This window comes from Pyrus communis, chromosome 13 (genome assembly GCF_041283825.1).
Source record: "Pyrus communis isolate YQ-2024b chromosome 13, ASM4128382v1, whole genome shotgun sequence".
Classification (NCBI taxonomy): Eukaryota; Viridiplantae; Streptophyta; class Magnoliopsida; order Rosales; family Rosaceae; genus Pyrus; species Pyrus communis.
In genome coordinates, this window is record NC_142577.1 from 11173817 (window position 1) to 11188210 (window position 14394).

At 36.8% G+C, this 14394-nt stretch overlaps 1 protein-coding gene and 1 long non-coding RNA gene across 10 annotated transcripts; both read left to right on the plus strand.

The window, feature by feature from the left end:
- Positions 1-3541: 3541 nt before the first annotated feature.
- LOC148691756 (uncharacterized) lies at positions 3542-9925 on the plus strand. 8 transcript variants are annotated; one of them, XR_015955358.1, is made up of 9 exons: positions 3548-4017; positions 4343-4518; positions 4600-4728; positions 5955-6006; positions 6261-6325; positions 6546-6623; positions 7641-8363; positions 9345-9469; positions 9563-9925. It is a non-coding gene; the product is annotated as an uncharacterized LOC148691756 (long non-coding RNA). The 8 variants fall into 8 exon arrangements; XR_015955359.1 differs by having other exon boundaries at positions 7641-8065; positions 8279-8363; positions 9345-9925; XR_015955361.1 differs by having other exon boundaries at positions 3542-4017; positions 4607-4728; positions 9345-9925.
- Positions 9926-11827: 1902 nt separating this feature from the next.
- On the plus strand, positions 11828-13536 carry LOC137736549 (rust resistance kinase Lr10-like). Of its 2 annotated transcripts, none has more exons than XM_088682430.1 (2): positions 11828-12056; positions 12178-13536. In XM_088682430.1, exons 1-2 carry the CDS (start codon positions 11987-11989, stop codon positions 13377-13379), a joined length of 1272 nt encoding a protein of 423 aa, XP_088538556.1. In that variant the 5' UTR covers positions 11828-11986; the 3' UTR covers positions 13380-13536. The 2 variants fall into 2 exon arrangements, with proteins under 2 accessions (XP_088538556.1, XP_088538557.1); XM_088682431.1 differs by having other exon boundaries at positions 11840-12056; positions 12181-13536.
- The last annotated feature ends 858 nt before the right edge of the window (positions 13537-14394 follow it).

Consider the following 14394-nt stretch of genomic DNA (forward strand, 5'->3'; position numbering starts at 1 on the left):
CATTTTTTTTAATCTCCTTAAGCATCCAAGCTATCTTTCTATCATCCCATCCAAGTGTTTTGAGGCTAATGATAATCATTTGAACTTTATAACAAGGGTCTAGAACTTGGCCAAGAAACATAAGTGGGTTCACATTCTCAAAACTTCCCCAATACTTGTTAAATTTATACATTGTTGTAGTAGCCACCCTTTGCAATGTAGCATTGGTAGGATCTTTCTTTTTCTTCTCAATCTCTATTTGTAAAGCAACCACTTGATCCCATAGCAAAGTTGATGTAACATGTTTTGTTGCACTAAGCTTCAAAGTAGAATCATGAAACTTCTTAAGAAAGTGCGTAAAGGCTAGTGATTTCTCCCAATCCTCCTCATCCGGAGGCTCCACTCTTTTCCAAATTCTTCTTTGAATCCATCCCCATTTCTTCAAAATAATCACGAAATTGCACATTCTCCTCCGCCATCCCCAGAAACACCTTCCTAAACTTGTATGCAATGTCAAGCATTTTACATGTTGCATTCCACCTTGTAGACACATCAAAAGACACATTTGACATCTTGTCCATCTTGAATAAGATAGCAAAATCCCTAAACTTATCCAATCTAGCCAGTGAAGAATGAATGTACTTGACACAATTTTGAATCCCCTCAACCGACTTAGCAAGCTCCTTTAACCCACTCTTGACAATGAAATTTAAGATGTGACAAGAACGCCTCATATGTATGTACTTCCCACCAACCAAGAGAAAATTCATTTCCCCTAGCCTCTTTTTCATGTAGTCAACCGCAACATCATTGGCAGAAGCATTATCAACAGTAATGCTAAAGATCTTCTCTATCCCCCATTGGTTCAAACACTCCTCTAGAACTTTCCCAATGTCTTTTCCCTTATGACCCTTGATCTTTATGAAGTTTATGATCCGTTTGTGCAACTTTGATTCACTATCCATGAAGTGAGCGGTAACTACCATGTAGTTAATGTTTTGTACCGAGGTCCAAGTATCGGTTGTGGTACTTACCCTTTGATTATGCATGACTTCAAATAACTTAGACTTCTCCAACACATATAAATCCCACACAACGGCCACAATCTTCTTTCTATTTGGAATCTTAAACCAAGGTTGAGCCTCTTTCATCATATCAATGTACCCACTACCTTCAACCACCTTAAATTGTCCCCCACACCTTTAACTCAAGTTTATTTTGGTTAAAGGTGTAGGGGACCAATCCACCACCCATAGACTCATTTGTTAAGACCGGTTGATTATTATCTGCTTTCATATAAAGAGGTGAGCCTTTACAAGCTTTTTTAAGGTGATGTCCTATGCTTGATGTCCCATTTTTCCCATGATCGGCCGAAACCTCTTTTTTGCAATATGAGCAAATTGCAAGGTAATGTATTTCCCTTTACTCAAGGTTCTTTTCACTCTCTTAGCATATAACCAACACTTCGATTGCAACCGACTTACATCTTCATATTCATTGGGCACATCTCTCTTACCACTTCCCACACTTTCATCCCTTTCTCTTTGATTTTGTTGTTGAGGTTGTATTTAAGTGTTTGGGGTTGAGGTTGGTGTTGGGGTTGGGGTTTAGTGGTGGAAGGTGAACTAGTAGTAGAGCCACACAGAGATTGGCTTGTCCTAGATTTCATCTTGACCTAATATCGAAAATAAAACACAACATTATATCGTATACACATCATATCCAAATATAGTAGAAGCTATTCGTATACACATCATACCAAAAACAACACCCACTCCACTTGTATCAATTAAAAAGCAAATAAAAAACAAGTCATGATCAAAGTAATTAATTAAAGTTGTTCAAAGTAAGCAGAATCATGCACCGCCTTTAAAAATGTCATGATCAAAGTAAGCAATTGGATTATGGGAAAAGGAAATTCCCTCTCCCTGTATTTATCTCACTTTTATATATGAAATGAATCAAATGATAGTAGGCACACTGCATGCATCCCACATAGCTCCAAATCTCACATTTTTCCGTCACACACGGACACACCTAGCTAAAGCTAATCCCTCCTCCCTTCACATTTCACACCCAAAACCTCGAATCTAAACCCAACAAAGCAAATTATACAAACCCAGCAACCCAAAAGCAGAAAAGCATAGAATAAAAAAAGATATGCATCATTGACTAGTGAGAACTGGATCAAAAGGTCATGCAATTCCTAATCAATTGAGTCTAATTCCATTTAACAAATCAATTACAAATCCCCAATTTATCAATTTAGGGTTTCTCATTTATTTTATTTTTTTTTATCTTACTCTAGAGAACTAACCTTGATAGACAGAGTCACGAGAGAGACGAAGATGAGATGGATGAGATTGTTTGACGAAAGTGTTAGATGGGAGAATCTGAGATGGGTGGGTGATTTTTTTGTCTCCAACATAAAGAATAGAAGTAGAACGGCTGAAATGAGAGAGAGTGAGTAGTTTGTGACTCTGTGTCTGTAGGTTTTTATTTTCAAACTTTTAGAATATTATAAATATGTGTTATATAATTTATAAATTATATATTATATTACATTTTCGGTACGGTATGGTAATACCGTGGTAATGGTATCCATTACCAATACAGTACCATGAAATTTCAGTATGGTACAATAATGTACCATTACCGATTGGCACAAAATCGGTATGGCATGGTTGGCACGGCAATTTGGCAAAAAAAGTCTGCCCTTAGGAAGACCAAACTTGCCAAGCAAGGGAACAATAAGGAAAATAGCAGGATTACCTTCTTGGAACCTGACCGAGGCCCTTGAAGTCTGAAGCAAATGGCCTGTAATGGAAAGGATAAAACCTGAAAGGATGTTCCGGAGAAATAATTTAGTATCATTAGTTTTCATATCAGTATCTAGTAGCTATGTGAAGTTCATATTACGTAAATGTCTTACCATGTCCATGATGGGGCTCCGAAAAATAGTACAATAAAACCTAGAGCAGTCCTTCAGTGTAGCATTTAACGTATAATTATACCCGAACCAACCTGTTATCTTAACAGGTGCTTATCGGGTTACCCGATAAAGACCTGATTCGGTATTATGTCGATATGAACACCTGTTAATTTCGTGTCGTGTCGTGTCGTGTCGGGTTGGGTTATATGGTCGTGTCAGGAATTACCTGACCTAGTTTCTAGGGATGTGTTCTGGTGTCGGTGCCTTCACAGGATGTGCGATTCCAGAACACATTTTAACAGCTTTATCCGAATGGTCATTGAGAATATTATCAAGTATAAATGACTGGTCGTCAACTGGCAGTGGAACCCATCACTGCTACTGGATAGAATAATTTAAAACCTATAGTGTGTTAGAGCTTTACCACACACCAAGCAAAGATGTCCCAATATGATTTGTTAGTCAGTTTTGATGGCAAAATTTCAATTTCTTTGCTTTGTTTGGAAATTTGTACGTTTATCTTTAGTCAAATGCGGGGACAAGGTAAAAATTAATGTTATGAGACTTACCTTTTGTTTGGTGCACTTTCACAGATTGAGTCTATTATACCGTCGGAATTTAAGTTACTTTTATTGTTTGCATTTTGAATTCTTAATCTCAATCTCACTGTTTTTTCGTAGGGCCAGTATGTATCCTAGGTTGTCCAATGTCATTTTCTTAGTTGAAGGTTTAACATCTCAACCCTAGCAGACAGAACCCCAAAGGTTGCATCTTCCAAATTGTTATGTGACAATCTTCAATCCCTTCTGTGCGATTTCTCTGATTTGAATCTCGGATGGTTCCTCAGGAGGGTATATTTGTGGGTTTTAGGTTTTTAGGGTTTATTTTTTGGCTATAAATCTTGGGATTTTGGGGTTTTTACAGTAGTGGTTTTTTGGGTTTAATGTTTTGGAAATTTTCTTTCTTTTTCGAATAATTTTGACAATTGGGAAATTACGTTAGGGTTTCAAATCGGGAGATGCATATTCGAACTCTAATTCATGATTTGTGTTTGTGATCTTTGCGATTCGTTCGAGGAACCAATGTTTCGTCATCTAGCGGTTAAGGTACGCATGCTATTGAGTTGATTAATTTGAAATTTGATGTGATTTTTGTTGTTTTTACTGGCAATGCTAAAAACTTCTTCAACCGGATAGACTCATTAGCTTCTTTGGTAGGCAATAAGCAAGTGCTAACTTTTTTTTTAATGAATTCCATCTCCAATTATTTTCCATTGTTTGGTGAGAAAGTGTCTTTTAGTTATGAGATCCATGTTCCTATAATACACTTTTAATGCCGATTGCACATTCTTCATTTATAGTTGCTGCTCTTACTTTTTTCTAAAGGTCGATGCTGGTATTTATTTAGTTTGCTCACTTTTGCTTCTTGCAGTGTCTCCATGGTCAATGTCCCATTCTTCATTGTTGACAATTTTGTCATTTGATATACTTCAATTTCTCATTCTTCATGATTCGGACTTTCAGCTATATCGATTAGCACTGAGTGAAGTACGAGTGGAACAGAGAATAATGTGAAAAGATTTGTTACGGGTTAAAGCTGAATCCTGGGTAAGTTGCTGTCCAGTTTTTTCGACGAGGTTTTCTGAGTTTCCGGCGAGTTTCTTATTTAATTTTCATTGTTTTTGCAAGGAACCAGAGCAGGTCCAGCTACGGGGAAGGCCGTGAGGCAGCACAGGGGAAAATCCTTCCTGCCTCTTCCATACTATGAAGTTTGCAACCTCTGCTGCTTCCAGCTCCGGACTCGGATCCGAAGCCCTTGTGTGTAGATTCCCTCACACTTCTCCCTCTCTCATTTCCATGCTAATCATTCCAATTTTCATTTTTGTGTCGAATTCTAAATTTTAGAATCAGGGTTTAGATTAGAACCATGTGTTACGCAATTGGGATTTTGAGTACAGTTAGTATTTCATGTTTTCCCTCTTTTTTTTAGAGATAATCAACTGTTATTAAGCTGTTTTGGTATTGATTAGAACTTCCTTTAGAAATAATGAATCAAGTGATAGAGAGATAAGCTAATCGAAACAGTACAAATATGAAGGAAAAAAGGTTTTGCTTTTTCGAGATTTCAATTTTTTTGAAGTTTGGAGGCTTTATGTCAATCTATAACAATTGTTTGAATGGTTGTATCTAAGTATGCATTATACATTCAATTGAGCCGATGATGCATGTGTGCCAACGAATTTTGAAGAGTTCGGCTTGGTTTTCTCTCTTTGGTCTTTAACATGAAAGGTGAGGCACCTGTTCGTTGACTAATTGAGTCCCTTCTCCAAGTTTTTAGTATATATTGGGTCACTGTAATTTGCTTTTATGAGCACATCTGTGACTAAAGAAAATTTAAGCTGTCAAGTTCCCAAAATGTCTAAGGATATATCAAGTTTAACAGGTCACAAACTGTGATCAATTGAAATGCAGTGAAATTAGGGATTTTACACTAAAAAACTCAGTTAACTTTAGACCATAGGATTATCATTTTGCACATGTGAGTATCATTAACCTGCTCATTTTATTTTTCTGGATAAGAAACAAACTGTCATTGAAGGGAGCAGACACTGTACAAAAACAAAGTTTATGTAAGATTTATATACGTGAGATCTTTGCTGCTGTAGTTTTTACTTGCTATATATACTGGGTCATAGTGGATAGCTGGGATAACCTCACAATAAGTATGTATTCTTCTTCTATATAATCAATTCTATAGCTGTTGTTTTTTCCTGATCCATATTTGCATTTTACATGCTATCTTTGTGACTGACTAATCAAGTCACTAAGTAGCAAGTGGATGTGCTGTTTTTTATTTTAGTCAAAGGGAACAAACTAATGGTCTAAGAGATTGCCTAAATGGATCCTAGAATAGTAAAAAATGCATAAAAGTTTGAAATAAACTGAGATCCAATATTATGAGTTGATTATCAGTACCATACAGATTCAAAGGTAAACCATTTCATGAAATTATGATATTCTGAACAGTGAATTTGTGTTTTCAGGTAAACAAGAAGCTAAAGCGTAATCAAAGGATCTGTCGACCTAATGTGGAAGGTGAGATGCCAACTTTGTTTCCCAATACTTTTATTGAACTTTTAGTATTTTATATTTTGAAACTCTAAACTGATTGTCCTTCACATGTTTTATGTAAATAGTCACACATCCATGCACAAATGCTTACAATCAGTTCATCCAAATCTTGGTTTTTTAAATTCTTAAGAGATGCCTGTGTTGATTTGTGATTTTGTTGCCCTGTGTTTTACTTTGTTGGTTGGCAAGAAGCATGTTCACGGATTTTATAACGTCAGATTCTCATTCGGTTGCTGTTTTAAATTTGGGCTTCCATTTGGTTGAGCATCCTTCTCTCCAAAAGGTAACATTGTTTCTAATGCCTAATCAAATTTTGATTTCTTGGGTCATTACAATTTATGTAGTTTTGTAAAGAGAAGTTGTTTACAAGCGCAAACAACTACCAGATTTTATCTTGAAGTCTGAATATGCCAATATAACCATATAATTATAATAGTTGGGACAGTTACTGCAAATCTTTTTGTGATGTTTTTTAATGGGTATATAATTCCATTGTTTTTCAGGGGATGGACAGAAGTCCCAGGCAGCAATCTCACTGTTATCATCGTGGTCATTTTGAGTTCGGATTCAGCTAGTATGTGGTAAGCGTTTCTTTTCTGATTACTTTCATTGGTTTATTTGTGAATCAATAACTCTTTTAGAAATTTCTTCTCAAAAAATAACTCTTTTAGGAATAATGAATGTCGCAATTGCTGATAAATTGATACTTTGTTGGGAGCTTGAATTGTAGATCTGTGCAAGATATCCATATATTAATGGCAGCACTATAAAAAACAATCTTTCTGCATTATTCTCCGCTTCATACATAATTACATGATTTTTGGTTTAATATCTAGCTTTTTAGTTGTAGATTACTTATATGGGTCTTTAACTACAATATCAAATTTCTTACTTTTTTCATGTTTTTACTTTTGACTTATGGATATTTATTTTTGAATGTGGAATTATATCTAATATTTGTTTATTTCCTGACTGTCTTAATCCCTCACTGTCTCTAGATTTTAAATTTTGGTAAGAACCATGAAAATGACTGAAAAGCATGATGTTGTTTTCAAAATATATATTAGCATCCCCTTCTCACCCAAATGGGTGTTTTTAGATATTGTAATTGAATCAACAATTAGGTTACACTTTAACAAAAAATGTGTAAAAAGGGTTGATAACCACATTTTTAAGAGAGAAGTACTATTTTGTCTTTGATAGTTGTCAACGGATTTGTGGTTGAGTCAATAACATGCTCTGAGTCTGGAATCTTTGCTCTTCTCTTTTGCATTCCCAAAATTTGTTTCATGTAGCTTGGGAAGAAAATTTTGAGCATGGGTGCAAGATCCTTTACATGTAAGACCATTTGCTCATGCAATTTGGGATGCTCATTTTGCAATCCCACAATAGAAAAAAGTTTAAAGTCTTAATTGAAAACGTTAATTCCCAACCATTTATAACATGATAGCTTTTTAAGTGTGAATAATCATATTGTTTGTTACACATAGTTGTATACCATTTGTGTGGTAGACAGATCAACTATTTTTTCTAGCTATTATAATTTCTTTGTTTGACTTACTAATTTTTCTTTATTTGGTTGATTTGCTTTGTAACAGGAACCAAAGAGAAAAAAGAATGAGCTTAAGAGTGCAATATCATTGAAGATTAGCACTAAACAAGTTATGTAAATCCTATCAACTCTTTACATAGAGAAGGTTCTGCAAATATAACTAAGCTACCAACTAATACTCAGTAGTCAAAGTACTCCAATGTTTGGAGTCATTGGTAAAATAGGAACAACTATATTTTGCTCATCTCTTAATATGTATATAATATCAGTGTACATAGTCAAGCTATAAACTACTACCATATACTTTATACAAACCCTAAACCCGTTTGAGTTCCCATATATTTTCATTGTTTCATTTATACATCTGTTGGAGGATTGGAGGGGATTGGGAGGCCGATGAGTGAGACTTCTGATGGTTACACAGAAATAAATGGTCTCACATCTTGAACCAGATTACTCTGGGTTTGGCAGGTATGAATGATTCTTAGCCTTTTTTAAGAGGAACTATGCTTTCCATATCAATCAAAATATTCTGTTTTTAGAAGCAATTACATAGAGTTAGGCCGACTAAAATGGCTGGACAAAAAAAATTGTCCTAATTGTTCACTCTCTAATGATGTTGGCAAGTAATGTTGATTGTTCTAAACTCTGGTGGTGCTTCTGTTTTCCACAATGTAACCGAAGATTATGTGATGGTGCTCAATTTGGATTTGTTGCATAGCTAGAAAGATGATCTTGCAGTAATTGTTGAAGACAGTTATATGCCAAGGTATTGATTCTTTCGAATCCCAGTTTAAAAATCGGTCAGATTTATATATATTTTGCACCATTATAATTAGTCTACTTGGGTTAGCTTAACATTACAGGAACAGCATACTACATATCCATATATAGCAAGCAAAGTTTCACTTCATTGGTTCTTAGGCACTAGACCATCTTTCCTTTAGCTTATAATTAGCTGCTCATGAATTCTTGGCATCTTATTTTATTCTTCTTATTCGGGTGTTTTCCAGCATCGTAGATTTTTTCAAAGAGCTTCCTCAGTTTGTTGTCAAGGCTGGTTCAATTTTAAGTAATATTTATGGTGTAGATTGGGAAAACAAACTGAGGTGTTAATTTTTTAGAGATAGGTTATGCTTGAAATTAGCCCTGTTTTTACATTACTATGTGCTTGAAAACTTGCTGAAACAACAATGAAACAACAATGGAACAGTTTTTTGGTTTTTTGTTAACTGCTGAAACAGGTGCCAGGCCTACAGGCCATATATTTTGCCACCTTAACTGCAAGGGCAAAATATGTGTGGACTGCATCTTGCTTCTGTTTCTTACGGAAATTGGCGTCCTGCATTTTTTTTCTTTAAACATTAGTGCTTGAAAGCTTAGCTGCTGAAACAAAAACGGAACACTTTAAATGTTTTTTGTTAACTGCTAAAACAGGCGACTGGCCTGCAGGACATATATTTTGCCATCTTAACTTCGGAGGCAATATATGTGTGAACTGCATATTACTTCTGTTTCTTATGGAAACAGTGGATATTTTGCAACCACATCTTTTGTAATAAAAAACGTTCAACTTCGTCCTGTTAATTGTACAATGTCTGTTAATTGTACAATGTCTTTTCATATCAGTTATGTTGAATGTATATAAAAACCAAGCTGCTTATCTTCCCGACCCCTTTCACTCATCTATCCCTCTGTTATATAGAATTGTAAAGAAAAAGAAGTTAATTGTGATGAAAAATGACTTCAGGCACAGAGAGCTGTAAACGGAACTTGGGGCCATCATAGTGGTAGAGTATGCACTGCAGAAAGCTGTGCACTTACTTCAACAGGAGGTTGAAAGAGCTCAAGCCGAGAATTCCAATCTCAAGAAAGGTAAATTTTTTAGAATCCTTCAGACATTAAAAATTTAGTATTGTTAAGTAAGCTGTTGAAATGTTAATACTTTCTTAACATGGGTGGTCTCAGGAATTTGGTACGAAACTACTAATTGATGAATAACATATTAGCGAAAGGGGTACCTTCGACCTTCATATGTTGGCCTTTCTTGGTTTTTTCCTGATCAAGACATTAGGCGGTAGATAGGGTACGTTGTTTGTTTCTCGTCTCATTTGGTTTTGTGTTCTGTTTGTTTCCTTCATTTGTAATCGGAACACGACAGAGCAAACCAAAATGTTCCAGCTAATAATCACTTTGTAGCTTGCCTTGTTATCTCAGCACCCAATGTCGTGGAAACTCTGGAAAGGTTTAGTATATTTCGTCGTTTGTAATCTAAACCTTGATACTCTAAGGTGACGTCATCGGAGCGTGTAAGCTGATAATCACTTTGTAGCTTGCCTTGTTATCTGTAGCCATGTTGATTTTTATTTTCTTCCAATCATACTCATTTCACTGACAAATGGTTGCTGAATTACACGACCAAAGAAAAAACTGACTGCTCTGACTTGGATTGACTGGAGTTAATCATGCTCGTTGCTCAATGTGAAGCATGATTTTTCTGCTATAAATCGCAAATGCCTGCAAAATTTCACACCTGATTTTGTAAATTTGATCTTATCAATGATAATTATTAGCTACTCTGTAATTGTGGCAGGTGCGTGCTTTTCTGATCCTGGGAAGCTTTCATCCTCTCTAAATCCCGGAAGCTAGCTTTCGTCAATTCGAATCAGAACTATGTTCTTGTGTTTCAATATTCTGAGGGGGCAGGTTGTTGTATTCTAAAGATTCATGTTGGATGCCATGATTTATTACATGACAGCCTTTTTAAGTTCAAATTAACCGTAAAGAAATTAACAGAGATGAATTGATTTCCAAGTTTGGAAGGTTAAATTGATTCAAATTAAACTTTGGGAAAATACAGTTTGAAAATCTCTCACTCAAGCATCCCGAATAGGTCATGCCATCGAGCGTAATACTATTCTTGCCACGAGTTCTTTGAAATGCGGTGCTTGAGGCCTTACGATGAAAAAAATTAGTTATTAGCTTGGAGGTTCGAGATCCTCTTCACCAAAAAAGTTCTTTAATGTTTTAACCTACCCAAGCTGCAAGCGTACTTTGGTGTCTCCTTCAACCCCAACCTATACCTCATCCTGCTCGCTAAGCAGCAGCGACGGTTCTACCATTTGCTTCTCAGATACGAACCATCTGCATTTGCGAGGCTGTGAGAGGCTGGGTGGCATACCTGTGGATTGTCAGTCAACCGGCCTCTCACGGACAATGTTGCCTCCCTTGTCAGAAAAATGGACATTTACATTCAAGGTTGGCAATCTTACCCGTAATTCGGTAGATTTCTTTTATGAAAGCGTGATCTAAATTGACAGAACGATAATATCTTAGGATTTATTTCTGTATCCGTAAGGGCTTAGATTATGACTTTGCATTTTATATGCAGTCAAAATTGGAAAGAACAAAGGCATCCACCTAAGAGTCCATTTGAAGTTTAGCAATTGTCGTAATGCTCTAACTTATTCGTTCATCCTTTTCTCCACCTTGCCGTTGGATATCTTCATCGCTAAAACCCCACAGGGTTTTAGTACTAACAAGATTCAGACTAGTCATTCGAGGTTTAGCAAAGTAAACATAATCATAATAGAAACAGGGAAGGTATAAAATGGGAAACTAATGTACACAATAGGAAACGCATAAGCGATGACCTGAAGAAAATGGCCTTAAAATCTGTATCAGGTACACACTATTTCAGTCTCCATTTTCTCATCAGGGGACGGGTGAGAGTCAAACTCCCACTCCAATGGTAACTTGCTCATGCCATGAGTTGCTCGAAATGCATGCTGTGCTTCGTTGGGTGTCTCCGGTATATATCAACCTAAACTCTGACTCTGACCTTAGGATGAGCCCTAGAACTTGGACCAAGAAAACCTCTTTGTGCGGGTTGACCAAGAAAATTTGTATGATGGTTTTCTACCTAGGAGATTTCCTTGTAACGAGACTAGGCCGTACGTCATTGGCAATGTTTCCATTCTTAGCTGTTTCCTTATCGCTGGATGGTCGAGAGGGAGATTCTGTCTGTTTGCTCATACACAGCCAAGAAAGTATACAGAGCAAGGTTTTGGATCTTTTAATATGGTCTTAATGCTCTCTTATTTAAGTTTATTTTTAGCCGGCCTCCTTATCTCATCCTCGTCAAGAAAACCCCACACGCTTTCATTATTCGTATATCCATGGAATCATGGGAAATTAAGGATAACATTGACATATAAAATGTAACGGTGACTTCACCAAACTTTAACTCTCTGTTCTTTTGTACTTAGTCCTTCTCTCTAATGTATCTTCTCATGTGTAATTATCTGAATTCTGCTATTAGTCTCTTGTACATTTGAGAGTTTGTTGAATGCTTTTCATAACTCTATTGAAATCGGTCTCCCTTCTCTCTTAATGTCGAGTTACCAGAGTCCACCGTCACCTTCAAATTCTGGAGAGACAGCAGTTATTGTTGTTAGCTTGGGTAAAGATATATCTTACTCCCCGTTTCCTTTCCTTTTCGCATTACTTTTTCTTTTTCTTTCTTTTTTTTCTTTCCTGAAGTTGATAATGGTTTTTCATCAATGAGTTCTGAATTTTTCCAGTAGTGGTCATGGTGAAGATCGTTATCGTGGTGGTCGTTTGCATGAAAAGGAATCAGAGAGGCAGCTCTGTTAATCCAGACTTTCTGACACTCACAATGAACAAGTTTCTAAACGATATGGAAAGAGAGAAGCCCATCAGGTTCACTTCTCAACAGCTTCGCATTGCGACTGATAACTTCACCAACCTGTTGGGCCAAGGAGGTTTTGGTGCAGTTTATAAAGGGATATTTAGCAATGGAACCCTTGTGGCCGTTAAGGTTCTAAATGGGAGCTCAGACAAAAGAATCGAGGAGCAATTCATGGCGGAAGTTAGTACAATCGGAAGAATCCATCACTTCAATTTGGTCCGTCTTTATGGATTCTGCTTTGAGAAACACCTCAGAGCACTTGTTTATGAGTACATGGGAAATGGATCGCTTGACAAGTACTTATTTCGTAGCAACGTGGTGCTCTTAGGATTTGAGAAGTTTCATGAAATTGCTGTTGGGACGGCGAGAGGGATTGCTTACTTGCACGAAGAATGTCAACAACGAATAATCCATTACGATATAAAACCTGAAAATATTCTTTTGGATGCAAACTTCTTTCCAAAAGTAGCTGATTTCGGTTTGGCCAAGTTGTGTAACAGGGACAATACTCACATAACCATGACAGGGGGGAGAGGGACTCCGGGTTATGCTGCACCGGAAGTTTGGCTGAGGTTTCCTATAACACACAAATGTGACGTGTACAGCTTTGGAATGCTATTGTTTGAGATCATAGGAAGGAGAAGGAATCTGGACAACAATGTTCAAGATAGCCAAGATTGGTTCCCGAGGTGGGTATGGAAGAAGTTTGAACCGGGGGAATTAGGAGAGCTGATGGTAGTCTGTGGAATAGAGGAGAAAGATAAAGAGAGGGCAGAGAGAATGGTAAAGGTAGCTCTGTGGTGTGTACAGTATATGCCCGAGGCAAGGCCCTTGATGAGTGCCGTGGTTAAAATGTTGGAAGGTGCAGTTGAGATTCCTACACCTTCAACTAACCCTTTCCAGCACTTGATGCCGGTGGCTCCATACCCTACTGCACCTGTTTATGATACTTCAAATCCAACATATACAACCAGCACTTTTGGTTCGGATCCTTCTCAGACTGTCACTGAATATAGCGTCGTACGTGGTACTCCTATCATGAGGAGATATGAGATTGAAATAGCGTCTACCTAGGCTGGAACTGCATTTGCTCATCCTGTTGTGTAGATTGCTGAGAATAAATGTGTAGTAGTGCATGTAAAGCAACTCCTTTTTCACGGCAAACTACTCCATAATAATTATTTCCATATAGCATCAAGTAAAATTTATATCATCCTGATGTGAATGTTCATAGAATTTATAGTTCAGAGGTCCAGGATTTCTTGAAGTGACGCAGTTTAAACATTGAATTCGGTGGCAGCTACTGATTATTTCCATTCCTCGATTTACCGCATGGATCTAATAATCCATACGTACGATTGCGAAATGTTTAGGGTTAAACTATTTGGCAAGTATGTTAGATTAAACTGTCTCAAACAGTCATATCCATATAACAATACAAACTCTAGAAATTTGGATCAAACTAACTAGCAGTCTTACTTGCAGGTTTCCAGTTACGTACCTATAGCTTTTGCTGTGGATTTAGTTTTGTACTAGAAAATAAAAACTACAGTATAAGTGCAGATAGAAACTCTCTCATATCCTTTCCTATGAGATATGTACTGCATGACCCAGTAGAAAATTATGCATACGAAAAACATCTCATAAACTTTGGAGCAAATAGAAATGTGCTTTCAAGCACTATTACAATATCTGCCAGCGGTGCATAAAGATACAGGAAATACACATACACACGTATGGTTTGGATAGCGGGGCCATTCAGTCATGTATTTCAACTATCCAATCGTCTATATTTTAACTCATCATTCATTGATCATCCTTGCAAACAATTATATAAATCAAAATCATTAAAGCATCTTCGGTGGATCGGAAAGTGAGACCCTAAAGTGTAGAGACTCACCAAATACTTAGTGTATGTACCCACATATAGGGATCCCAATGGCAATTTGGGTGGAAAAATTGGCCCACCAATTTGAGTGTTGTGATTTTTAATGGGCGATGTAGGAAGCCGGTAATTGCAAGCGACACATAGGTTAATTAGTTGTTGATAACATACCCGGTTAGTCAGTTATCCACTATGTTTGCATTA

What these genes read in the sequence shown, in the direction of transcription:
- LOC137736549 (XM_088682430.1), top strand. Translation starts at nt 11,987, where the DNA reads ATGTCGAGTTACCAGAGTCCACCGTCACCTTCAAATTCTGGAGAGACA. An exon ending in AGTTATTGTTGTTAGCTTGG is followed by an intron (nt 12,057 to 12,177) that starts GTAAAGATATAT and finishes GAATTTTTCCAG; the next exon opens with TAGTGGTCATGGTGAAGATC.